The sequence below is a fragment of the Elephantulus edwardii genome, unplaced genomic scaffold (assembly GCF_000299155.1).
Source record: "Elephantulus edwardii isolate Elephantulus edwardi_28Jun2011 unplaced genomic scaffold, EleEdw1.0 scaffold00053, whole genome shotgun sequence".
Taxonomy (NCBI): domain Eukaryota; kingdom Metazoa; phylum Chordata; class Mammalia; order Macroscelidea; family Macroscelididae; genus Elephantulus; species Elephantulus edwardii.
The window spans coordinates 16,071,067-16,096,450 of NW_006399803.1; the positions used below are offsets into that span (position 1 = coordinate 16,071,067).

Below are 25,384 nucleotides of genomic sequence, written 5' to 3' on the forward strand. Positions count from 1 at the left end.
GTCCCTTCCTTCTATTGTTTGTTTTCGAACAGAGATAAAATAAATTATTTTTTCTGGTACCTTGTCTTTCCTGGTGATGTGTCCAAAATACAGAAGATGAAGTCTAGCCATTCTCACTTATAAGGAGTATGCTGGTTGGATTACATCAAAATCTGACTTGCTTGTTATTCTGAAGTCCACAGTATTTTCGGTACTTTTTGCTAACATCTAAATGGAAAGAAATTGTTTTGCATTGTCCAGCTATCCCATGCATATGAATGAGGTAATAATATACAGAGACATATGTTGTCAGTTTCCTCTGATCTTTCAACTAGTAGCTGAAGACTTAACAACTCTATTTATATCGTGTGTGTGTGTGTGTGTGTGTGTGTGTGTGTGAAAACTGATGGCATGTAGTTGAATTCATGTATGTTAAAGGCACATTCAAGTGTTGAGGGCTTTCCTTCATAGGGTCACTATGAGTCACCTGCGACTCGACATCAATTAACAACAACGACAACAAAGGCACATTTAGTACAAACCTGATTTCCATGCATCTCCATCTGGGATTATTAAGCTGGATAATATACGTAAAACGCCTGGCACTGTAAGTGACACATGATGAGGGTGCACCTCCCACGTGAGCCCTTCGTCGTCCCTCCACCCAGGCAGTAGAGCACAGTGTGGGAAGTTGTGAGAGGCTGATACTGCTCTGTCTGCCTCTCCTCTTCCTGCCCCTCTCTAAGTCAATTGATAGACTACCTTACACCACTGAGAAACACCACTTTGAAAAAGAAACCACATCTTACTATGATTTTCTTCCAGTGCATGCAGATGGCTTCTTTAGAGAGTTGCATGCATTACTTTCCTCAGGGCCTCCTCCTTTTTAGGGCTGCTCAGAACTCCCTTTCCAATTATGAAACTTTTCTGTAGATTGTGGGCCATTTCACTTTGACTTACACCATCCTCAGACACAGTTAGTTATCCATCATGGCCAGATCCAAAGACCAATAAAACACAGGTGAGAGATAGGCAAGTAAATAGACAGTCACAGTATAATATGAATATAAGTACCAAGAGGAATGTCCATGATTCTCAGAGCAAGCGAAGCTGACTAACCCAGAATGGGGGCTAGGGGAGGCATAGCCACAGACAGTTTTCCAGAATGACTTTGGAGCTGAAATGAAGTATATCACCCCTATAATTGCAGAAAACGGGCTTCTGTTAAAATGAGATCTGGGTAGAAGGAAATAATTTTCATTTCCTGGAAATGTAGACACTTGAAATTAGAAGGAACCTTGGGAGCACCGTTACCTGATTCTTCAGAAGGTTGTACTCTGGGATGGCTCCACCACTTTAACTACCTCAAGGAGCCCTGGTGTGTGATGCTTTTGAATTCATTAGTTGTTTTTCTGCAGAACAGTGTGGCAATCTGCGTTAAGTAAGATCGACAGACTCAGAAATCCAAAGGGGAGTTGCTATGGATTCAAATCAATCAGGTGGCAGTAGCAAGTTTTCTGTGCTCTGTAACCTTTCATGCAAATCACAATGAAAAAGAAATAAAACCAATTGAAGAAGTAGTAAAGTACCAAACTGAAACACATTAAGAAATTTTCCCTATGTCATTGTGAAGCCCAGGCAGCATAGTCTGTAGGGAGTTTGTGCTGTTAACACAAAGGTTTTGCCTCTATGATGGTTCGGGTATACTTTCTGCTCTGAGGGAAAAGATGGGCCATTTCCTCCAGTTGGTGATAAGATCTCAGAAAATCTAATGAAATCAGCCATGAGTGGGTTCTGACTCCATGGTGCCAAGTCAGAACTTTTAGTTAGTTGTCATTGTTGATTGCCAGGATATATTTATAGTAAGACTTTTTCAATTATTTGCTAAATACTTGTTTATTATGGATATTGGAATCCAAGGAGGAAGCAGGAAGAGGGTTATCAGGTTGAGGGAATTGCATAGAATGTTACAATACAAAACCCGTATAAATTTCTGAATGGAAAATTAATTTGCTCTATGAACTTTCATCTAAACCACAATAAAAATGATAAAAAGAAAGGGTTTAACTTATTATAAGCTTTCAATGAACAAAAGATTTTAAAAATATTTTCTCAAAATTTCAAAAGTCTTCAGCCTCTTATGCTCAAGTCAGATTCTGATCAAAGCAGAAACCATATTACATCAAATAATTTAGTGCTGAGAGTGCAGATGTACATGAAACAGAATGAAAGGCTTTAAAAAATTGTTTTCTCAGCCATGGACTTTAGATAACCTTTTCCATATAGCCACAAAGCCATTAAATACATATTGGAAATATGTGAACAAGAAAATAAACTTCTTCAATTCATATTTCTCCTAAAATTTACAACATGGTCTAGTACTTAGCAAAACACTTTTTAATAAAAAAAATTAAAATTAATCATGAAGTAGTTTCTTTCTAGGAATGCTTACATTCATTCGTAAGGAAACATTTTTTTTAAATACTCAGTCTAAGAGGTATAGATGGGTCACCCACAGACAATTGTTTATTAGGTAGAAAAACAAAATTATACACAACCGGTTGCTGCTAGCAGTGACTCATGGTGACCCTCCAGTGGGCTTTCAAGTTGCTAAATCTAAATAAGAGAAGAGTGCACCACTTTTCTCTCATGGAGTAGGTTCGAACCACCAAACTTAAATCACTGAAATAGCTCCAAAGAGGCCAGCATTTGTAAGATTAGATTCAGAACATGCTTCAACAATAATGAAACATAATTCCAATGTTTCAATTAATTAAGACCAAACTTTATCCTCAATAAAAAAGTTTTATTGTACAGAGACAATTTTAATATAGCACAGTGTTGATGAAAAAGGCTGTGGTAGAATTCACCTCACCCTCTTGGTATTTTGGCCTTGTGCTGTTACTTCCCCACTACTTTAAAGTCCAAATTCAACACATCTCATTAATGTTAGCTGAGGTCCTGGGCTCCGGGTTCTTGCTTAGCAGAATAAAGAGTTAAGTTGAAAGTAATCTTTGACTCAGCCTATCTGCTCAGGCAATGTGAACGTGAATGGATTTAGAGCCGTCTTCAGTTTTGACTCTCTCCTACACAGAGTTTCTTATAGTGTGTTCCTTTCCCACCAGTCATAACTGTTTTGGAGATGCTAGGATAAACAATGTTAACCATGTCTTGCTGCATGATTGCATGTAGCCTTCTATGCTGTAATGAATTTCTAAAAAAGAAATTCAGCACAGATCATCTCCTGAGCTTACTTGGCTCAGAAGCCTTTCTGGTAAATCATCTTATGGGGACCACAGTCTTCAGAAGAAACTTTTGAAGACAGTGTAAGAATAAATCCACTGCATTGCCGACATTAACTGTGTAAATCAGGTTAAATCCTTTAATGGTGGCCATTATCCCAAGGACATAGTCTTAACTTCTGAAATGTCCTTAAAACAAAACTGTTGTTGGTGCTATCAAGTATCAGTCGAGTCAAGTACGATACATAATGACTCTATGAACCACAAATATGAACCCTGCCCTATCCTGTACCATCTGTACTATCTCTGATACTCTTGAGCCCATTGCTGCAGTTACCATGTCAGTCCATCTCATTGGGGTCTTCCTCTCCATTGCTGACCTTCCATCTTCCCAAGCATGATGTCCCTTTCTAAGGAATAGCCTGACGTAGCTCATAGCCTCACACAGTTATATGTCTAAAATATGAGAGAAGCTTAGCTATCTTTGCCTCCATGGAGCACTCTGCCTGCACTTGGCTCAAGATATACCTGTTTGTCCCTCTGACTTTCCATGAGATATACAGTACTCTTCTCCAGCACTGCTTCTGCCTATCTCCAAAGCCTCCTTTCTCACCACAGGCCCTCTCACAGCCCTGCCAGAGGAACGACTAGTGGTTTTAGTGACACAACAAGCTTCTGAGTTTTGTCTGAGCTGTTTCCTGGCTCCCACTGTGTACCATCACCAACCATTACTCAGCTAACTTCTTTCTGCTCATTTTCCACAGTGAGTCCTGATACCATGTCTCTGGAGAAGCCTCCTGACACTCTAAAACCTACGCTTGGAACTATGTTAGTCACATCACCACATCTACTGTTCTACACTCTAATTGGCTGCTTTGGAGTTTGGACCCATGCTTTACATATTGTTATGCTATGTACTCAGTGTATACATCCCTCTCTGTGCAGACATTGAAAGGCCAGACAATTCCTATGGTCTCGTGGTCACCAAACACTTTTAGGGCAGAATTATGAAGCCAGTTATAGTGACATATATTGTGGTTTGTGTTGTTGTTATGTGTCGTCGAGTCACTTGCGACTCATAGAGACCCTATGTACAATAGCCCTAAATTCTGCTCTATCCTGTGCCAACATCACTGTCTCTGATATACCTACTCCCATTAGCCCAATCACAAAATCGATCCATCTCATCAAAGGTCTTCCTCTTTTGCATCATCCTTCTCCTTGCAACATGCCCAAAGTATGTCAGACAAAGCTTCAGAATCCTTGTGTCCAAGGAGCAGCCTGGTTTCACCCTCTCCAGGATGAACTTGTTTGTTCTCCTAGCAGTCCACGGTATATTCAATACTCTTCTCCAGCACCACAGCTCAAAGGCATCAATTCTCTTTCAATCATCCCTAGTCACTGTCCAGCTCTCTGATGCATAAGCATGCAATTGTGAAGACTATGGCCCGGATCAGGCACACCTTAGTGACACATAGTAATGGGGAAACAGAAGTCGCATCTAGATTAGAATGTCTACACTAAGGCTACTTTCTTGCCAACAAGACACAGGGTGTTAACAGCTGAGGATAGGTGCATGATATGGGGGTGGCCTAATGGAAAGAAGTACCTGGTTAAACTCCTTAGAGCTGGCAACATTGGCTCAGAGACAGAGCCTCAGGAAAACCTTACTCAAGGCACTTATTCAAGACCTTTTCTTTAGAATAAATGACCACAAAAGTGAGAGCTTTTTAGAAATATAGCACAAGAGACCAGAAGTGCCCAATATGGAGGTCTCTGCTTCTTCCTCCAGAAAGTTCTGGTGGCCTAGTGAGTAGGGCATTGCACGGCTAACCTCGAGGAGGTACCTGTCTAGCTTTTCAAATGCATTAGCTGCATCGCTCAGCAGGAGAAAAATGGCCAATCTTCTTGCTTATGACTTACAGCCTCCAAACACCCGAGGGAGGCTCAGCCATGAGCTAGTTCCAATTCAATGGCAATGAGTGAGGGAGTGAGCTTCTAAGGTTACTGGAGGAGATTAACATCTTGAGCCAGGGTGACTTGCCTGTATTGCTCAAGACTCAAACTTGTTCACTTCCTGCTTCTTCTAATCCTCCTGCATAATTAGGATGAGGTTTCAGACGTTGAGTATGCCACGGTGGAGCCCTGTACAGATCCATTTCCTCAAACTCTCTTCTCTCTCTCGCTGTCACACAGCTTCACAGGCCTTCCTTTGCCTCTATCTTGTCCTGGAGTGTGGCTGCCACTCTCACCATCTTGAAGGTAAGACTGATGTCTGTGTGTGGGTACAATGACCTATGAAAAGGCAAGTCAGACAGCAAACAACATGGGAGTTGTGCAATAATAGCTCCACTTGTTTTTGAGTCGAGGGCAAAGCCAAGGTGGAGGTACTTCCTCCACCTGCTGGTGGCCTCTCTGAACTTTGGTTCCCCCAAAAGAAGGATGCAAACTCTTGTGTATTTTTGTTTCCTTTCATGATAGGTCAGGCAGACACTTGATGAGACTGTATGTGGCTGTTATTATTGTCATTTATATTTTTCAGGATGATACACTCTCAAAAAGAATGTGAATTCTGTGACACAAGGAAAAGCTGCAATTAGAATCCAAGTCTCTTAATTCAAGACCCTCAATGCTACTACCTGCGTAAATCAAGTTGCAGACTTGTGTGAGTGATGTGGACAGTTGGCATTGGAGTGGGGAGAAGAATTAAACTACAGTGAAGACAGAGCAGAGTGGATGCAGAGTCATAGCTTCCTCTCTGCGGTGAAGCCATGTGTTTCCTGAGTTAATAAAGACATTATTTAATGAATGTGTGAAAAAAGACAAAGGCGGCCCCGCTACCTCTTATTCTCATAACTTCTGATAATTCTGGGTTTGTAGAGTCTGAAAAGACTTTTTGAAAAAAGAACTAATTCAGTTAAATTTTTTTTTAATTGAAACCTGGTAAGATATTTGATACAGAAGATTGTCCATTACCTGCTTAGCCCTTCAAGTAGTATGGCAAATTCAAAAAAGATATTCTCTCATATGGACTTTTCTACTTAGAAATAACCTCACACCATGTTAATCAATATTTTGCTGCCCATTTTACCACATAATCCAGTGGATGTTAATGATATCGTTCACCATATATATCTGATTAATGAAGAAAAATAAAGCGCTAACATTATGAGGTTAGAAATAGCATCCTATGCTAATCTGCAATGCCAAGAAATGAAGATGGTTTAAATCAGATCTCATGACTAATGCATGAGATCCAAAGTTCTTTTATTCCTGGCTATTTTAGAAAACTGGGGTGTATTTTTACCCAAAAAAAAATTCTATAAGATTTATTGAGATAATACAGAATGTCTTATTATTAGTACCTCACAATCAAGATTTATGTCCTACTGGTGATTACTGAAATGCTAACAGTTTCTCCACTTTAATTTATTAAATTTATTTAGTTTATTATGTATATGCAATTGTTTAAATGCAGATTTAAGGATTTTGTATCTGATCTTTAGTTTTTATTTATTTATTAAAATACTCAGTACGTGGAGAGATGATGCACTCAAATAAAACGGAAAGTTTAAATTGCTTTCTGAAGTCGCTATTCCTTTTTAACTGAACCAATTGTGGATTAATTCAAATGAGAGAAATATATCCAGCGATAGTCAGCTTGTTATTTTTGCTTGTTTTTGTTTTGGTCATGACAAACTGTGAAATGCTGTGTTTTTCCTATAGTTCTAGTCCATGAAATCTGCAATCTTTCCACTTGATTTACGAAGGACCCTTAATTACTGCTGTCATTAGCACCTAGTGTTCAAAACAGTCTGTTAAAATGTACTGTTAGTCTCACCTCCAAGTCCCTGCTTGCTTTATTTTAATTTTTTCAAAGGGTAAGAAAAACAATAATTGTCGTAATAACAATAATTATTATGTGCAGTGAATTCAATAATATTCCAGGTTTCTTGGTGCTTATTTCTCCTTATTCAGGATTCAGTACTTGTATGTTAAGGCTGGTCCGGAGTTTGAACAAGTGTCCATAAACAGGGTTATAATAGTGAAGACTTATTACCTGGGTTTTAAAAACAAGTCACTCATTTGCCTTTTCCTTTCCACATGAATAGGGATGACAGACAACTGCTGTGAAGCGTCAATGTTTCTGCCTGGTCATGCACAGTTCTGCAATATAATGCATAAATGTATAACAACAACTTGGGCTTGCTTGATACCTCACTTGGGTTAGGGAAATCCAACCAGGCGCATCCTGGCTTTCTAGATCGCTCTTTTTCTCTCATAGGTCAAAAGTTGATTTATTCTCCAGATCCCCCCAAAATCTTTCTTTTTCCTCGAGATTCTGGCAGTTCTGACTTCCCAATCAGACTAGTAGTAAGACTACTGGAGCGTGGGAGGGGCAGGCGAGGGCGAGGCTCGGAAGGAGGAATCCGGGTGCCGGTGCGTGCCGCGCCCGCTCCTGCCGGGTGAGAGTCCGGGCCGGGTTTTGCGCCGTGTCCCCGGGCTTGTCTCACGGCCTCCAGCCGCCGCCGCTGCCGTGTTTACTGAGCTCGCGCGTCCTGATATCACTCCGCTGGCATGGAGGAGGAGGAGGAGGTAGAGGAGCGAGAGGAGGAGGAGGAGGCGGCGGCGGCGAGCAGTTGATCATTGTGATGGTGGCAGGAGCAGCAGCGGCAGCCCAGCCGAGCTTTAGGGGCTGCTCTCCGCGCGGCGTTTTGCAAAGGACTTCACCGATCTACTTTTGCAATCGCCTCGGACTGTCCATGTGTTTACTTCCCCCAGCCCGAGGATTCGATATCTAGGTTCCTGTGAAATGCAACTGAGCAGCCAAAGTACTTTGAGAACACGGGGCGGCATAAACACCAAAACTTTTTTGTGGAAGGAAAATGCAATAAGCAAGCTTGCCGTTTTCCGATGCGGTGTGGAGTGAGTGTGTGTCGCGCGTGTCCGCACTGGAGGCATATGCTTGTATGTGTACATGGGGTGTGTTTTTCGGTACGTAGGGAGAAAATGCTTGCCAACCACCGGAAATCTCCTGGAATTTATTAGAAAATAATGGATTATAAAAAGAAGGCAGGCGAGGAGCGGATCTCCCCTTGAGTTGCAACCCGATTTGCTGCTGGCTCAGTTTGTTGCGATTCTTTTTGTTGATAGGTGTCTGATGGTATTCCGATAACACCCCCCCTCTTTTCCCCCCCTCGAGCTTTACAGTTTAAAAAAAGGAAACAAAACCACCCCAAAATCTCTCCCCCTTTTTTTTTCCGCCCCGTCGGGATCGCTGTTTCCATCCATGTGCTTGCGTCTCCCCCGCGTTCCACTTAAACTATTTTAATCCTTGGACCCAAGGAGGAGGCTGATAGGGGGGTGGATAAAAAAAGTTCTTCCAAAATAGTGTGCCCAGGGAGCAGGATGGGGGATTTCGCAGCCCCCACTGCTGCCGCGAATGGCAGTAGTATTTGCATCAACAGTAGCCTGAACAGCAGCCTCGGCGGGGCCGGGATCGGTGTGAATAATACTCCCAATAGTACTCCCGCTGCTCCGAGTAGCAATCACCCCGCTGCCGGCGGCTGCGGCGGCGGCGGCTCCGGGGCCCCCGGCGGCGGCTCGGCGGCGGTTCCCAAGCACAGCACCGTGGTCGAACGACTCCGCCAGCGCATCGAGGGTTGCCGGCGGCACCACGTCAACTGCGAGAACAGGTATCAGCAGGCTCAGGTGGAGCAGCTGGAGCTAGAGCGCCGGGACACCGTGAGCCTCTACCAGCGGACCCTGGAACAGAGGGCCAAGAAATCGGGCGCCGGCACCGGCAAGCAGCAGCACCCGAGCAAACCCCAGCAAGATGCAGAGGCTGCCTCGGCCGAGCAGAGGAACCACACGCTGATCATGGTGAGGGCGCACTGGCAGCGGGCGTGGGGCGCGCGGCGGTGCAAGTGGGGGCGTGGAGCTTCTTACATTGGGGTGTGTGTCGGGGGGTCTGATTTGTACGGTCGGTGGTGAAGTGGGCTGAAGCTGAAGGGTTAATGTCAACTTTTCTGCGGGGAAAAGAACTGCTGTCGCCGCTACCTGTTAATCTGTCAGGGTTGTCAGATTTGGGGAGGAGGGGGCGAATGAGGAAAAGCCAGTCACGACTGCGAGGGGAGGAGGGAGCTTCGAGGAGCGCCGGAGTGAGGCGCTGGAAAAGTTTTATTCCTCCTCTCCTTCTCTTAGATACTAATTTGAAAGAGAGTAAACCCAGAGTTGAAACCTTGCTCCTCCTCTTTACTGCTCCCCACTCCACCCCTCGCGGTGCCGCCTCGCCTCCCCTGACGCGTCCCTCTTCGCCCACCCCTCCCAGCACATCCGCCGGGTGCAGAGAGAAGAAATTGATGCTGTCGCAGATTCTGGGCGGGCACTAGGCCCTCAAACGCTGTGGGGAGGCGTGGGGGGGGGGAGAGGGCCTCCACTCCCTAGTTTAGCCACCCCCCCCCCCACTTTGGGCTGAGAAAGTCTGAGAGTTTTGTGAATGAACTTTGAAGTGGGAGAGGAACGAGCGAGGGTGGCTACGCGCGCACGCTCACGGGGACGCGCGCGGGGGGGGGGACGGGTGCGCTCTGCTCCAGACCCGGGGCTGGCCCGGCAGGTGGAGCGGCCAGAGGCCAGGGAAGAGGACCCGCCCGCCGAGGGCGGGAAGGGAGAGCGATCCCCAGTACTAGCTCCGTGCGCCTGGCGCCCCCACCACTGCGCTCCGCTTGGGGGTTCTTCTCCCTCCTCTTAAACTTGCCTTGCCATGAGCTTTCGCCGCTTCTTTCCCCCGCCCCACTCCCCGCCAACTTTGTGGGCATGCCTAATAAACCCGGAGGAGTGGTAGGTAGCGGGGAGGTGAAAGAGGCTTAAATGGCTGGGTGGGTGGGTTCCATGTAAGACGAGCAGCCAATGGCTTAACTTCTAAGGAGGAAGGGGCAGTTCCCACCCCTTAACCCTGAGGGTATAATCCTTTCTCTTATCTCTTCTCTCGGGTTCTTTTTCTTTCCTCTCTGGGTGGGGGAGGCCGGAAGCTTGGGAAAGGTGTGTGCAGCCCACCCCCTCCACAGCGCGCGCGGCCCCGGGGTGCGGGCTGGCCGGGCGCTCGGAACGCTGGCGCGCCTTTGCCTGCTCCCGCGCACGGCATGCCTCCATCCGCGACGCCGACCCTCTCGGTGTACAGCGCAGAAATCGCGCGACCCGTCCCCTGCCTGGCCTGGCGCCGTCGTCGTTCCCCTGCCGCTGCAGGCTGTCGCCGTGCGCTCGGGCCGGCTCGCGGTGACAAAGAGCCGGCTTGGGGGAGGGGAGGCCGCAGCACCCGCTCCCTAGCCTCCCCACCTTCCCCCACCCCACACGTGAGGAGGAACAATTTGTTTATCTTGGGCTTCAAGAATCCTTCCCTCCTCCCAGTTCTCCGCGGCCGCCCTAGTCCCTCCTCTTTCTCCTCCCTCCCAGGAGCGATCCTGCCCAGTCCCGCCGGCTGTACCTTCCCCTCCCTTCCCCTTTCCCACCGCCCTCTCCCCCTCCTTTCGCCCGCCTCCCCCCTCCCTTTTGGAACGCGGCCGTGGGGGAGGGAGCGGGAGGCGCTTTGTCCGCTTCGCGGCCCCGCGCTGCCCCGGAGGCCGCCTGGCGGGGAGGGGTCCGCAGTGCCCACGGCTCTGCCCCTCCCCCCGCAACCCCCCTGCTCTGCCCCTCCTCCTGGTCGACTCGGTTTTTAGGAAGAACCGCGGTTCTGGAGGCCGGGAAGGAGGGTCTCTCTTTACAAACAGGAAGCCCCAAAACCACTGACACACTGTAGCTTTTCTGATTGTACCCAGAGGCGGGGAGGGATCTAAATCTTGACTGTGTCCGCTGCTGGTACCTGGTTTCTCTCGCTTCCAGGCGGCGTGGCCTCCCGCTCCCCGCCCCCTCGCGTCCCTGAAAGCACTCGCAAGCATTTCCATGGATGGGGAACTCACTTTCTGAGCCTAGGACAAAAATAGAATTTTAAAGGCGGCTGGAGTGTCAGCCGCGCCTAAGCCACGTTCTGTGCGTGCATTTGTACACCTTACACGCACGGATTGCGTAGATAGGGACTTTCCCCGTGAGGTTCCGAAATTTCCCATTCCACAGGCTCGCTCACGGCCCTTAGGGATGCAGGACTTCTAAGTGCTTCCCTTGCCAGCTGGGCCAGCCTGGAACAAAAGCCGGTGTGGGTCTCTCTGCTGGGTCGATTTTGACCACGGGCGGGAGGAAGTTGGTGGCCAGAAAGTTTTCCTTTCTGGTTTAGGTGCTCCCGTGGGTGCCGTATGGGCCCTGGAATGGGCAGAAAAGGAGGACTTGGTACGCGCGCCTGGATTATAACACACTTGCAGGTGTTACCTGCAGACGTTACCTGGAAGCCCAAGTCAGAGCTTACTTTAGAATGATTTTTTCCCTAGAATAGAGGGAGACATCAATTGTAAATCCCGCAGTGACGTCCAACATAGCAGATTAACAACAGATAAACTTGCAGATGCCCAGAGAGCCTTATTTATATCAATATTCTAAAAGTACTTTACACTTAGAGACCCTATGTAAATGCTGAAGTTGTATACAAAATAAGGGTATATTCTTAGTCTCCTTTAGTTCCCCTTTGGATCTCCCTCTCATACTAGCGTGTGAATAATGAAAACAAACAGCCTTAAATCTTCAGCAAAGAATTCATTGTAAATTCTGTGTCATGGAAAAGACAAATATCCTTTACAAGTTATATTTCCTTTTAAAATAATTAAAAATTTTGTATTGGCCTGTAAAATGAAACAGTGCTCTAACTTAGCCTGAGTATGAGATAAGATCATGGAAAAATGGAGATTTCAAAGAAAATGTTGATCTTCATTTCCTTGAATTGGTTGTTGGATTCTAGTTATGCACTGGCAGAGCGCTGAGCAATTAAAATTAGCTCTCAGACAGGGCTCTTGATTTGGAAAGCCCTAAAGAAAAGCAATGATCAACCAGAGCCAAATAATAATAATGGTGATGATAAAAATAAAGATAAATAGTATTCTTTTCTTTTTTATTGCTATTGTTTACCTTCTTAGGGCCAGTATGTCCAAAGTACTAAATATCGATCAGTTTTCTTTCGGCCTGGCTTGGGTTAAGAAGGCAGTCTAATGAGGGCTTTACCTCTTTTGATTTGTTTTCCTATCTTGTACATTTACAAGGATAGACATTAAAAACAAACAAAACAAATAAACAAACAAAAAGGGTGAATGAGGTGAAATAGAAATATTATTTAGTTCCAGGCTGCTGGGGGTGGGCCCCCAGGAACCCTCTTCATAGAGACACTGGAAATCTCTTGGAAAACATATCAAGGTCTTGGTTTTTGAGCCTGCATTAGCTTAGGTGAAGATTTAGTTCTGGACAAATGATCACCACTACCTTATACAGAAGCCTTTTGGCCTTCAAAGGAGTTAGTGAGAAAACTTTGATATTACCTACTAGAGAGTCTTTGTTAAAAAGTTATCTTTTCCTAAACTATTCTTTTAAATTTTAGTGGTAACAAAAGGAGACGTTGTTTATTTGTTGTACTTGGAAGAGAGATAAATTTCAACTGGCAGCTTCATTGTCATCTCAGCATAGATTGACTTGACAGGGGCGTAATCATTTGGACATTCTTCAAAGCAGGAAAGTACAGTCTTCAAAATTTCAAAATGGTGTTGCTCTTAACCTGGATCAGAGTCATGTTACTATTTTAACCTTTTACTATATTAACGCCTTTTGCCAGAATAGTCTTGATTTACACAGTTGACACACTTCATAATCCTATGTTAACCTTGCTCAGGAGAGTTTATCATATAAAATTTATTTGATAGTAAATACATTAATTACTGAGTTTTGAAGAAAATGACAATTCATCCACAAATGTCATCTGTTCCTGGAATAGATCCAGGAAACATTAACATATGCAACATGTTAGTCCACTACAAAACCACATCATAAATCGCACTTATTTTCCACTTCCTCTCCTAGTGAAGGTGAATTACAAACTATATTCAGGTTTCTTGGCCATCATGTAATACCAAATCATTTCTGCATCTCTCCTGTACTAACCTTTTAATTGGCTTACCCTGTTTTGTTACTATGAATGAAGAAACTACTAATGAGCTCTTGGAAAGCCTTTTATAATTTGCATAGGATGTGCCTTACATTCTTGAAGAACTTTGAAATTTCATTTCTCTGTGCATCACATGTGTACCTTTTTTTAAAAAAAAATATTATTCTCAAGAAGCATTTAAAAAAAACCAACAAGCTCCTATCATCTATGCATATTTAATACTGTTATTTATGTTCTTTGATCGTTGTCCATTTTATGTAGTACTGGGAAACCAGCTATTAGAAAAGTAGAAGCATAGGTGGTCATTAATCATAAATCTACAACATGCTCTTTAGGCTGATTTCCTACCCAAGGAAAGATACATTTCAAGTAGCTGGTGCATTTGATGCACTCTTTCTACCCTCTCCATTCCAGTTCTAAAGGCAAGCTTTAGGATCTTTGTGGGTGTTTTTTTTTTTTTTCCCTCTGACAGGAGGGAAATGACCAATCTAGGTACATGGTGTTCTGACATTTTCTTAAGATGAAGGATGAACATTTTATATATGTGGTTTATTTTAAAAATACTTCCCTTAAGCTATCCAATCACCAACTGTTGTTAAAGATTGACAGGTTTTAGTGCCAGTACTGCAGAAGAGATCTTGTATAAAATCATTTTACATTATGTCCTTATTTTTGTATGTATTTGAGTGCTTGATGTCATTTGGGAGTTTTATTTGTGATGAATGCTGAATATTTGTTAATTAACAATCAGGGAATATATTCTTGAGTCTTGCGGTTGTTGTTAGAATGACCCACAGCTGATCTTCTAGCAGATTTCCATAGGCAGTAAATCGCACGGAAGGAGATTGACTGTTTTTACCTTGCACCACAGCTGTTGCAGGGCGAGTTTTTGAGTGTATGGTGGTGTAATTTGTTTTCCTACATCATAAAGAACTGTGAATTCTGTCCATTGGACTTCATCGAACTCTTATGAAGAAGAGGACTGTATTTAATGCTCAATCTCAAGATTTTTGTATTAATGTGCCTTTAAAGTCTCTGAAACAGCTTTCTGTTTTTTCCGCTCTATTATGCACCAGTTGATTACTGACTTTTCAGATCCTGTAGCTACTTGTTTTCTTTTTCCTTTTCCCTCCTGTGACCACCTTTTTGGTCATTTCACTGCTCTTGAGCACCTTTAGTGAAGAGTGGAAAGAATAAGAGGAGGAGAGGCTTCATTTTGGTTCTTCTCTGATAACTAATGAAACAATTTGGTTTGCTATAATTTTGGATTAATTATGGATTTGATTTTATACCCTGTTTACTCTTTATTAGCATACATAATGAAGAACAGGCTGCATTTTTATTTATTAATTCATGTATCCATTAAGTCATTCATTTAACAATGTTGATACACAGTCCATATTGTTTCCTAGAAGTTAAAATGCCAAATCTGTACAGACTTGATAAAAAGTATCCTTTGTGCATTTCCGGTATTACTCTCTTAGTCTAACTAGGTGCTAAGGAGTCACAGAATTTTTGATTGTTACTTTTTAAATCAGCATTAGACTTGATGCCAGTGGCTTCTCAGGAGCTTCAGGTTGAATTACAGCCTCGTCCCAGGATATTTTAGATGAAATGCTATGCTTTGCTCTTCTCTTATTTCAAACAAATTTTAACCTTGATATCTGCAAAGGTAGCCCTGACTGTGAAATTTGTTATGTGTTGCTTTAAGCAAAAATGTTGGCGGTTTGAATCCACCCTTTGCTCTGTGGGAGAAAGGGGCAATCACCTTTCCTAGTAAAGATTTATCGCCTCTTGAGAGGGTCACTGTGAGTCCAAACGACTCAACTACAGTGGCTCATTCTCCTGTCTGTAAGTTGGAATGTGGCTTCTAGAGAATATATTATCATCTGCGACTGATTCTTTATCCTTAACGTACTTTAAAACTTACCATCTAAAAAACATTTAAAGAACTGAAGAAACAAAAGTTGCATGGGTTGCTTAGCATGGAAACAAGGGCATGCTGTATATATAATACATGGAATGGCTCCACATTGAGTTGTTATGTATCTTCAAGTTGGAACTGACCCATCGCTGACCCAGGGCTTTCAGAGTTTTCACAGGAGTATCTTTGCTTCACAGAGCAGCTGGGGGATTCTAGCGGCGGTGTGCCTTCCACGCAACTCCTTACCACGAGGCCACCAGAACACCCTGCGTTGAGGAGAAGCCCACTTTTTGTTTCAGTCTCCCTTGCTCTTTGCTCTGATAACACTTGAGAAACTTTTACATAGTAGATAAAGAGCTGTTTGGGGGAAAGAAGCACAGACTTCCCTTAGGGCCACACATTTACATAGGAAATGGAATTTAATATGATGGCTCAGGATTTTTGTTTTGTTTTGTTTTTGTTTATTTGCTTTTTGGCTTTTGTTTTTTAAAGGCAAACTGTTCTTACTGTTCTTGTGGGAATTTAATAAAAACCTCAAAAGTCTTGTGGTACTTCCTCTGTCTTCTCTCTCTCTCTCTCATTGCCATCTGGCCTGGACTGACTCACAGCTGACCCTCTAACGAGTTTTCAGAGACAGTAAATTGCAGAAGATTATCCCCCGTTCTCCTGAGGAGCCACTGGTGGGTTCAAACAGCAAGAGAGCTGCCCCCTTTGGGTTAGCTTGGGAGCACTCTACTCTAGGGGACCAGAGCTCCCTTACTTCTGGCACAAGGAAAAAAATTCCTCAACAGTAATTTAAATACCTCTTTTTTATATAAAAAAAATTGTGAATTTAAAGAAAGTTTGGAGAAGAGTTGAATTTTCATTCATTCATTGTTGCACATTTTTTTCTCCTTCCCTCTCCCCCAGTTCACTTTCTTTTTCTAAAAATTTCATTGTTTCACAATTTCCTCTCTCCTCTCGTACTACCCCTCCTCCAGTACACTTTGCAACACACTTATTCTAGACTCCTGTGATACAAATAATGCCTAATCATGTTTTGTTTTTGTTTAAATATATTTTTATTTTATACTGGTTTGTTTACAAAGTTCTTATGCATTGTTTATCACACGAAATCCTTCCCATTTCCTTTATCCTGCTCTCTATTCATCAGCTATCCATATATTCTTTTTAAACAGTTCTCTCTCTTCATCTGTTCTAGTGCAGTGGTCATTATCTATCCTCTCTTTCTGTAGTTTCTCCCCACCTCCCCATGTCAGTAATTTTATAACACTGGTGTTTATGCGGTGCTTGTCCTTTTGTGACTGAGATATTTCACTCAGCATAATGTCCTCCAGGGTCACCCGTGTCGTGTAATGTTTTACTAGTTCCTTGTTTTTCAGTGATGCTAGTATACTATTGTGTGAATGTATTATAATTTTCCTATCCATTCATTTGTTGATGGGCACTTGAGTTGCTTCCATCACTACTATTGTGAATAACACAGCAATAAACATGAGTGTACATATATCTGTTTTGGTGGTGGCTCTAGTTTCTTTAGGGTATATTCCCTGTCATGGAATTGCTGGGTCAAATGGTATTTCTGTTTCCAACTTTTAGAGAAAGTGCCAGACCACCTTTCATAGTGGTTGCAACATTTTACACCCCCACCAGCAGTGAATCAGGGTTCTAATCTCTCCACAACCTCGCCAGCATTTGTTTTGCTGCTCTTTTGAACTTTGCTATTATTGTTACTGGGATGAGATGATATAGTTGTTTGATTTGCATCTTTTTGATAGGTAGGGATTTTGAACATTTCTTCATGTGTTTGTTTGCCATTCTAATGTCTTCTTTGGTGAAGTGTCTATTCATATCCTCTGCCCACTTTGTGATTGGATTCTTTACCTTTCTCTGATTGAGGTGCTGGAGTATTCTCAGATGTTGTTGTTATGTGTCATTGAGTTGAGTACAACTCAAAGTGACCCTGTAAACAAAAGATCTGAACCCTGTTCTGACCTGCGCCATCCACTTTTTGATACACAAGAGCCCATTGCAGCAGTAGCCATGTTAGTCCACCTGACTGAGGATCTCTCTCTCTTTTGCGGATCTTCCACCCTTCCCAGAGTTATGTCCTTCTTCAAGAAATAGCCCCTCCTAGTAACATGTCCAAAGTATGTGAGGTGAAGACTTATTATTCTTGCCTCCAAGGAGCACTCTGGCTGCACCATCTCCAAGACGTAGCTAGCTATTTGTTTTCTTGGCCCTCCATGGAATGATCAGTGCTCTTCTCCAACACTACACCCAAAGGTGCCAGTTCTTTCCCTGTCATCCTTATTCACTGTCCAGGTCTCGGATGCATAGCTAGTAATTGGAAAGACTGTTGTTGCCTGAATCAGATGCACCTTAGTCCTCAAACTGACATCACTACTCCTCAATGACTTGGAGAGGTCCCTAACTGCCAATTTTCCCAGTGCAATGTGTCTTTTTATTTCATGACTGCTGGTACCAAGGGTGCTAATTGTGGATCCAAGCAGGTTGAAGCTGTTGGCAGTTTCAATCTCGTCTCCATCCATTATGACACTGCCTATTGGTCCAGTGCAAGAATCTTTATTTTCTTGACACTGAGGTGCAATCCATACAGAAGGCCGCATTCCTTGATCTTCTGCAACATGTGCTTCAAGTTCTCCTCACTTTCAGCAAGCAAGGTTGTGTCATCTGACATTACTACTCCTCAGTAATTTGGAGAGGCCTTTCCTTTGAAGTATATTGAAACTTCTAATGGTTGGAAATGGCTTGTATAGTAGTGTGGACTTTTTTTTTTTTTTAAACATGATGTGGGCCCTTTTAGATAGCTAACTGGAGACAGACACATTCAGAGAGAGAAAACATTTCTCCTTGTACTTAATTGACTTTTTACACTGTTTTTCATTAATGAAGTGGAATTTTTCAACCTATCAGTAACTAACATTTAGAACGCTTTCCACAATAGTATACCCACCGTAGAAAAATCAAAGGAACTATTTAGTTTTTAACCAACAGCCTTCAGAATTTCTTTTCTAACTTTTTAAATCCCCATAATGTTGAGGAGAGTCAGGTTATTAAGGGAGCCCTGGTGGCACAGTATGTTTATGGATGCTCCTGCTCTCAGCTGTGTACATGCTTGTCTGAGCTTGCAAAGACGCTGACCAGGATATACAACTGTTAGTTAGCCTACATCCCTCTCCCAGTGTCCTTCTCTACCCCCAGAACACTCATGCCTGAACAAGGGCTTCTCTCTCTGCAAAGGGAAATGCGGAAGTGTGCTAGTCTATTTGTACAGATTCAAACTTGGAGACAAACTCTCCTTGTCTCCTTTATTCTTCCAGTGGTTAACTAGTTTCCATTTTTTTAATATGCTTATTAGATACTGAATATAGTTAAATGATTGAAAGTGTATCTGAAGGATATGGGAATACAAGCCCGCCCACTGCCTTCAAGTTGATTCTGACTGAGCAACAGAGTAGAGCATAGGGTTTCCAAGACTGTACAGTCTATGGAAGCAGGATACCACATCTTTCTCCTGCAGAGCAGCTCATGAGTTTGCACTCCTGGCCTGGTTAGTAGGCAAATGCTTGGGCCACTGTCTAACCAAAGCTCCTCCTTAAGGTGCTTGACAAAGGGCTCCAAGGAAGTAGTGATAATGTAGGGAAAGTAGAGGGGGATGGAGATTTTTAGAGGCTTCATCTCAATGGACAGCAAGGGAGATAAATATAAGACGTGGGTTTTTGCTCATTTGTGGTGAACAGATGCCTTGATAGTTTATTGAGATAAAGCGCAATGTGAGTTCTTCTGAAGCTGTAGACCTCACTAAAACCTAAACATGTGTTTTCAAGAGCTCTGATGGTGTAGTCCATAGGCAGTAGGGCTGCTGACCCAAAGAAGCACCTCTATGGTGGCTTGCACCCAACAGCCTTTCTAGGGGAGAAAGATGGGCAGTCTCCTCGTGCAGTTACAGCCTCAGAAACCCAATGGAGGGTCGGCTTTGAGTTGGTTCTGACTCAATGGAAATGAGTTTGAGGTTTTTGTTTGAAGGTCTGGGCTACTTTATCTGGAAAAAGTCATGCTCCTAAAAGACTTTGCTGCTCTTTTAAATTACTGTATGAGCCATGTGAATGCATTTCCCGTAACATCCCTTTAAATCAGTGGCAGTTTTATTCCTTTTCCCCTTGGAATACTTGACAATGTCTAGAGACACTTTTGGTCATCACAGCTTGGGAGCAGGTGAGGGGCAGGTGCTACTGGCATCTGGTGAGGGAAGGCCAGGGATGCTGCTAACCAGCCTGTGGGCACGAGGCAGCACCCCAACAAAGATTTGCCCGTCCAGAATGCTGGCCTTGCTGCTGCAGAGAAGTCCTGCTTTAAACAAAGACATTGGGAATTGCTTAGGAGATGAACTTACACACTTTGGCTTTAGTCCTCACAGCTTGTAGAAAAGGCTATTAGTCCTTGAAGAGTCAAGAGAGGAGGAGGTCGCGTGCCAGGAGGAAGGTAAAGGACAGAGTGCAGCCTGTGCTGGCTGCTCACGTGACAGTCCAGCTTCTCCCTTCATCGCTCTCTGCTTCTGTCTCCTTGCCTGTCAGGAGGGTGAACAGTACTCACTCTTCTCACCTAAGTGGTGATTGATGGGACCCACTGATTTCCCAGCCATTGATTTAATATATTTAAGAATGCTGAAGACTTAATGTGCTATACAACGGCTAGGCATATTTTTATAAATGTCTTTGATTTCACCTGGTCGCTGTTTCTCTCTCTCTCTCTGTTCAGCCTTGCAGATGACTGATTTGAGGCTCATGTGGGCCAAGGGCTAATGAATAGGTATTGCCTATTCATAGAGTGACTGCCCCATGTCAGGCTCTGTTCTAGGCTCCTGGCACGCTGCATAAACAGCATCCATGCTCTCAGAACAACATGGCAGGGAGGAGTTTCAGGCTTCAGATTAGCTCTACTGAAAGGGTATTTGGGAATTAGTTCAAGGAAAGGGTGGTTTTCTTAGGACACGTTAATAGAAGTAATTAATAAAGTCATATTTAGGAAAATCCCAGGAGTGCTAAATGCTTTGTGTCTTCTTGCATGTGTTTTTGTATCTTCTTGCATGTGTTATTTTCTAGAACAAGATTTTATTATTTTTCAAATAAAGTAGGTTTATCAGAGGAGGGGAATAGTTGGGCTGGTGGCCAGTAAGAGTAAAGTATGCTTGTCATAATGAAACAGATCTTGTCTATCTTCTTCTTCTTTTTTTTTTTTCAACTGAGTGACACTGGTAACATGGTCAAGATTTGGCATCTAGCTTTGAGGGGAAATTAACAAAGGGTAGAATATTCAGAAACAGAAGCAACTAGGAAGGTACATGTGCATGTGCATTTGAAATCAGTCACATTAAGAGTATTTCTCAGTTGGAAAATAAATAAAAATGAGTATTTCTAAGACTTGTAGGCATTTAGTCTTATTTTGGGGGTCATATGATTGTTCTCTTAAAGTATTTGAAGAGCTTCATTTGAAGAAGAGATTAGATATTCTCTTTATGGCCTAAAGGAAATAAATTTAGGATGAATGACTGTTAGCTATTGGGATTCAGGTTTTGGGTTACATTAAGAAGGCAAAAATCCCCCAAGCAAGAGAAAGTGGCCAGGAGGGACTGGTCCTTGGAGAAAAATCCCCCAGGCAAGAGGAAGTGGCCAGGAGGGACTGGTCCTTGGAGAAGGACATCATACCCAGAAGGGTGGAGTGGCTGCACAGGAGAGGAATACCCCGATGAGATGGATTGATACAGTGACTGAGGCAATAGGGTTTGGTGTGTTAGAATTAGTGAGGCGGGTTCAGGACAGGGCAGGCTTCAGAGAAGTTGTATAGGGTCACTATGAGTTGCAGACTACTTGATGGCATATAACAACAAGAAGATGTAAATGTCTTTTTTTTTTTTTTAAGGACTGGCCCCACCTGAAAACATTACCAAAGTATATAAGACAAAGTTTCATCATCCTTGCCTCTAAGGAGCATCTGGTTGCATTTCTTCTAAGACACATTTGTTTGTTCTCTGCAGTTCTTACAATATTCAGTACTCTTCTCCAACACCACCATTCAAAGGCATCAACTCTTCTGTCATTTTTATTACCCAACTTTCAGATGTTTTGGAAGCAGTTAAAATGCCATGGCCTCCATCAGGTCCACTTTGAACTATCATCTTTGCTCTTTAGCACTCTGGAGGGGTCCTTGACAGCTGATTTTCTAAATCCAGCATCTTTTGATTTCTTGACTACCCCTACAATGCACGTTGATTGTGGATCCAAGTAAAATGAAATCACTGACAACTTCAATCTTTTCTCCATCTCTCTTTGGAAAAAGGTAGAAGGTTCAGGGCAAAAAAGATGACCCTCAACAAGGTGGGTTAATACAGTGATTATAGCAAAAAACATGTTGGAGATTGTGAATATGGCACAGGCTCTGATCTTTTGTTCATAAGGTTGCAGTTGTCATAGTTAACTTGATGACACCTAATAATAATAATAGGGAGCTCTATTGGCATAGAGGTAAGAAGCTGTAATGCACTCCCCAAAAGCACATGGTTTGAATCCACCAACTTTGCTGAGGGAGAAAGATGGGCAGTTTCCTCTCATGTGATTAATTGCCTCTGAACACTCTCTGTAGGGTCAGCTACGGGTTGGTTCTGACTTGAAGGTACAAAACAACAATAATAACAAAATAAGATATAAACACGCCTCTCTCTCTCTCTCATTGCTGTTGAGTCTGAAAGGATACCTAACTAACCCTTCATCAGGTCTCCAAGCCTGTAAATTGCATGGGAGGAGATTGCTCGTCTTTCTCCCTGGGAGCAACTAATGGAGTCTTGAACTGCTGAGAGGTAGGACCTCATGTTAATATTACAGATCTCTAAGGACCAGGCCACCAGATCTCTTGTGTGATTTACAGCTTCAGAAACCTGCCGGAGGGTCAGCTCTGGGTCAGTTCTGACTTCACTACAAAGAGCTGAGTTGTTGAGTAGAAGATATAAAGGACCGCCTTGATGAGTAGGCAGGTCTAGCAAAAGATGCCCAGTTGACTTAAAGAAAGGATGGTAACATCTTTCTTTTAAAAATCACAAAGCTTTTTAAACAATGAAAGAATGAGGGGTGCAAAGGTTGAAAGCCCTGCTGCTAACCAGAGGTTGGCGATTCAGATCCGTGGAGCTCGTTGGAAGGCAGGCCTGGTTCTATGCTTCTCCAGATCAGTCCTTGAAAGTCCTGTAGGGCAATTCTGCTTTGACACATAAGATCGCGGGGGGTCAGAGTCAACTGGGTAACAGGGTGTGTGTGTGTGTGTGTGATGTGTGAAGACGGGGACTTTATGTCTTTATTCATGTTCATATCCTCATGACAAGAAAAGGACCTACCTTTACATAGTTTCTCACATTGCTGTTGAGTGGGAACTGATTCAGAGCTGACTCTTCTTTGGATTTTCAAGGCTGTAAATCACATGGGAGGAGATAACACATCATCCTCCCAAGGAGCCACTGGTGGATGTGGACTGAAAGATAGCAGCCCAGCTCCTCAAGGACGAGGCCACTGGACCTTTGCATAGTGGGACTCAGTACACAGTTGTTGGATGAGTTACTAAGTGAAGATAAGAGACTGAGAAGTAATTTAACCCTTCTTCCTCAGTGTTGCTCCTCTGCTCAGAAGTACCTGTTTGCAATATACCTTTCCAGACCTACTTTTGCCCATTTACTTGTTTATTATACATTGTACACAAATACACATTACTGTTTTTCTACTAAGTGTAATTATAGTAAATATATATTATTTGAATGTTTACTTTGTCCACTTAATATGCTTTATTATCTAGAATAATATATCTGTCTCTAAAGAGACCCAGCTTATTCTTTGAACAGTTGTCTAGCATTCCATATTGATGTTCTGTAATGATCACTCCTTTTCAGACACTGTTAATAGTTTTTAATGTTTTGCTAATTAAACACTGCTGTCATGAACAGTACACTTACCCTTTGTACATATGTGCAAAGCACAGATTCTCTGTATACACTCTGTATAAACAACAACAACAACAGGTTGACAGAAATTCTCATCATCCTGCATGGTTTAATACAGCACCTGAATTGCATTACAACTCATTTTCCAGCAAATGATAATTGCACATGCTTAGAAATATGGCTTTAAAAAAAGTAATTAGTAACTGGGTCTGGTGTATGGTCTTACGTGAACACTGGTGGTTAAAGGCGGTGAACTTGGCAGACAACACATCCTGCAGGAATGGTGTGGTACTTCTTTTCTGGTCTTAAAGAGGTTATTGTAGCAGCTGGGCTGACCAGGCTTCCTCTTCATTCCATGAACAGAGGACGTTAACTTTCTCCAGCAAGTTTGTTGTTTTCTTTTATCTTACCTGAGTTTCATGATCCCCAGGCCTGACTGGGGCTTCATTTGTAAAGCGTGTCTCAGCTGGGATACAGTGCAGGGGGTTGTCTGTGAGTGCAGGTTGGAGGGGTCATAAAACTCTCCGGTCTGTGAGTTGCCACTTCCTACAGGTTAAATTACCCTGACTAATCCAGTCATCTGTGTAACATGGTAATAACTACCTGCTGACCTGGCCAACTGTAGAAAATGCATCAAAATGGACTTGCTTCGACAGTCCCCCTTATAGCATTTGTTTAGGCAGTGAGAAGTCCTACCAGTTTTCGTTATACACGTGTGCTGAGTTGGTCCAAAGACTTCCCTGCAAGCGAGTCCTTGGTTGTTTTGGTTTACCTTCAGACTATCAGCTCTCCTCCACTGAGATAATAACAACTGTGGCATATGTGTTTACACGAAGGCATGGTGGTTCAGTGGTAGAACTCTCGCCTTCCCTGCAGAAGACCAGATTCGATTCCCTGCTAACCTGGTGCATGTTATTTGCAGCCACTGCTGCTTTGTTAGTGATAAGGTGTGTGTCACTATTATAGTGAACAGAACTCCCTGGAGCTTCCAGTCTGATGGACGATGAAGAAAGGCCTGGTGATCTACTTATCTACTTCCAAAATGTCAGCATTGAAAGCCCTGCCGCTCACAAGCAGCATTTCACTCTGTTATGTGTAGGGGACTGCCATGAGTCAGGGCCAACTCCGTGGCAGCCAACAGCAACGTGTAATTACAAGCTGAAGCAGTATGGTGCTAGAATCTGTGCTCTTGGCTGCCGCATGGCTCTGCCTTCACCTCGCTGGAGTGTTCTTTCTTGAAACAGTTGTGTGAATGGTTATGTTTTCTAAATAGCCATCATTTCCCACTTGACTTTACGTTTTCAGATTAGGGAGCCAAAGTTGGAGGACATGATGGTGCCAATTCTTGCCTGCCCCTGCTATTCATTAAGGAGGATGCTGACTTCATTATCTTCTCCTGGCCTCTCCTACCTCGGGCCGTATGTGTCCCTCTTTTCCTTTTGTTACCATTTCTTTCTTTCCTTTTTTTTTTTTTACCTTTGTCACAATTCTAGTAGGGCTTGGAAACTAGGACAAAGTATAGTTGGCAGTGATGTGAGCCAGAGAAACAAGCTAAGGTGGGAATATAAGAGATTGGGGGAGTGATTACAGACCACTCTCTAGCAAGGAGGGAGCTCTGGTGGAGGGAACTCTGGTGGCCTAATAGGTGAGGAATTGTGCTGCCATCCAAGAACACATGGTTCAAATCCACCAGCTGCTTTGCTGAGAAGGGTGGAAGTGTCTGCTCTTGGCGATTTACACCCTCTAAAAACCCACTGGAAGGTAACCTATGAAGGAGTTTCGACTAAAATGGCATCTAACAACAGCACCAGCTGACACCAATGATGTCTACAGATGAGGCATCGTGTTCTAGTGTGGGAGCTCTACTGATCCATTACTAACCAAAACGTCTGCAATTCAAAGCTATCAGCTACTCTGTGGAGAAAGCTGGAACAATGTGATTCCATAAGAGTCTTGGAAATTCGATGGGGTAGTTCTGTTTGTCCTGTGGGGTCACTGTGGATCAGAATTGGCTCTGTGGCAGCTGGTTTGGTCTTTCCTTTATACTTTACTTTATGACCTACATGCTTTGGGCATGTTGCAAGGAGGGACTGGTCCTTGGAGAGGGACATCATGTTTGGCAGAGTGGAGGGGCGGCAAAGGAGAGGAAGACCTTCGATGAGATG

General features: G+C 43.4%; 1 protein-coding gene across 1 annotated transcript in view; it reads left to right on the plus strand.

Annotated features, from left to right (window-relative positions):
- Positions 1 to 8,618: 8,618 nt before the first annotated feature.
- Positions 8,619 to 25,384, plus strand: part of MAML3 (mastermind-like 3 (Drosophila)) — a 615,975-nt gene continuing 599,209 nt past the window's right edge. The window contains exon 1 of the mRNA XM_006887025.1: positions 8,619 to 9,104. Coding sequence (XP_006887087.1) covers positions 8,631 to 9,104 — 474 coding nt within the window. The 5' untranslated portion in view covers positions 8,619 to 8,630. The remainder of the gene's footprint in view (positions 9,105 to 25,384) is intronic.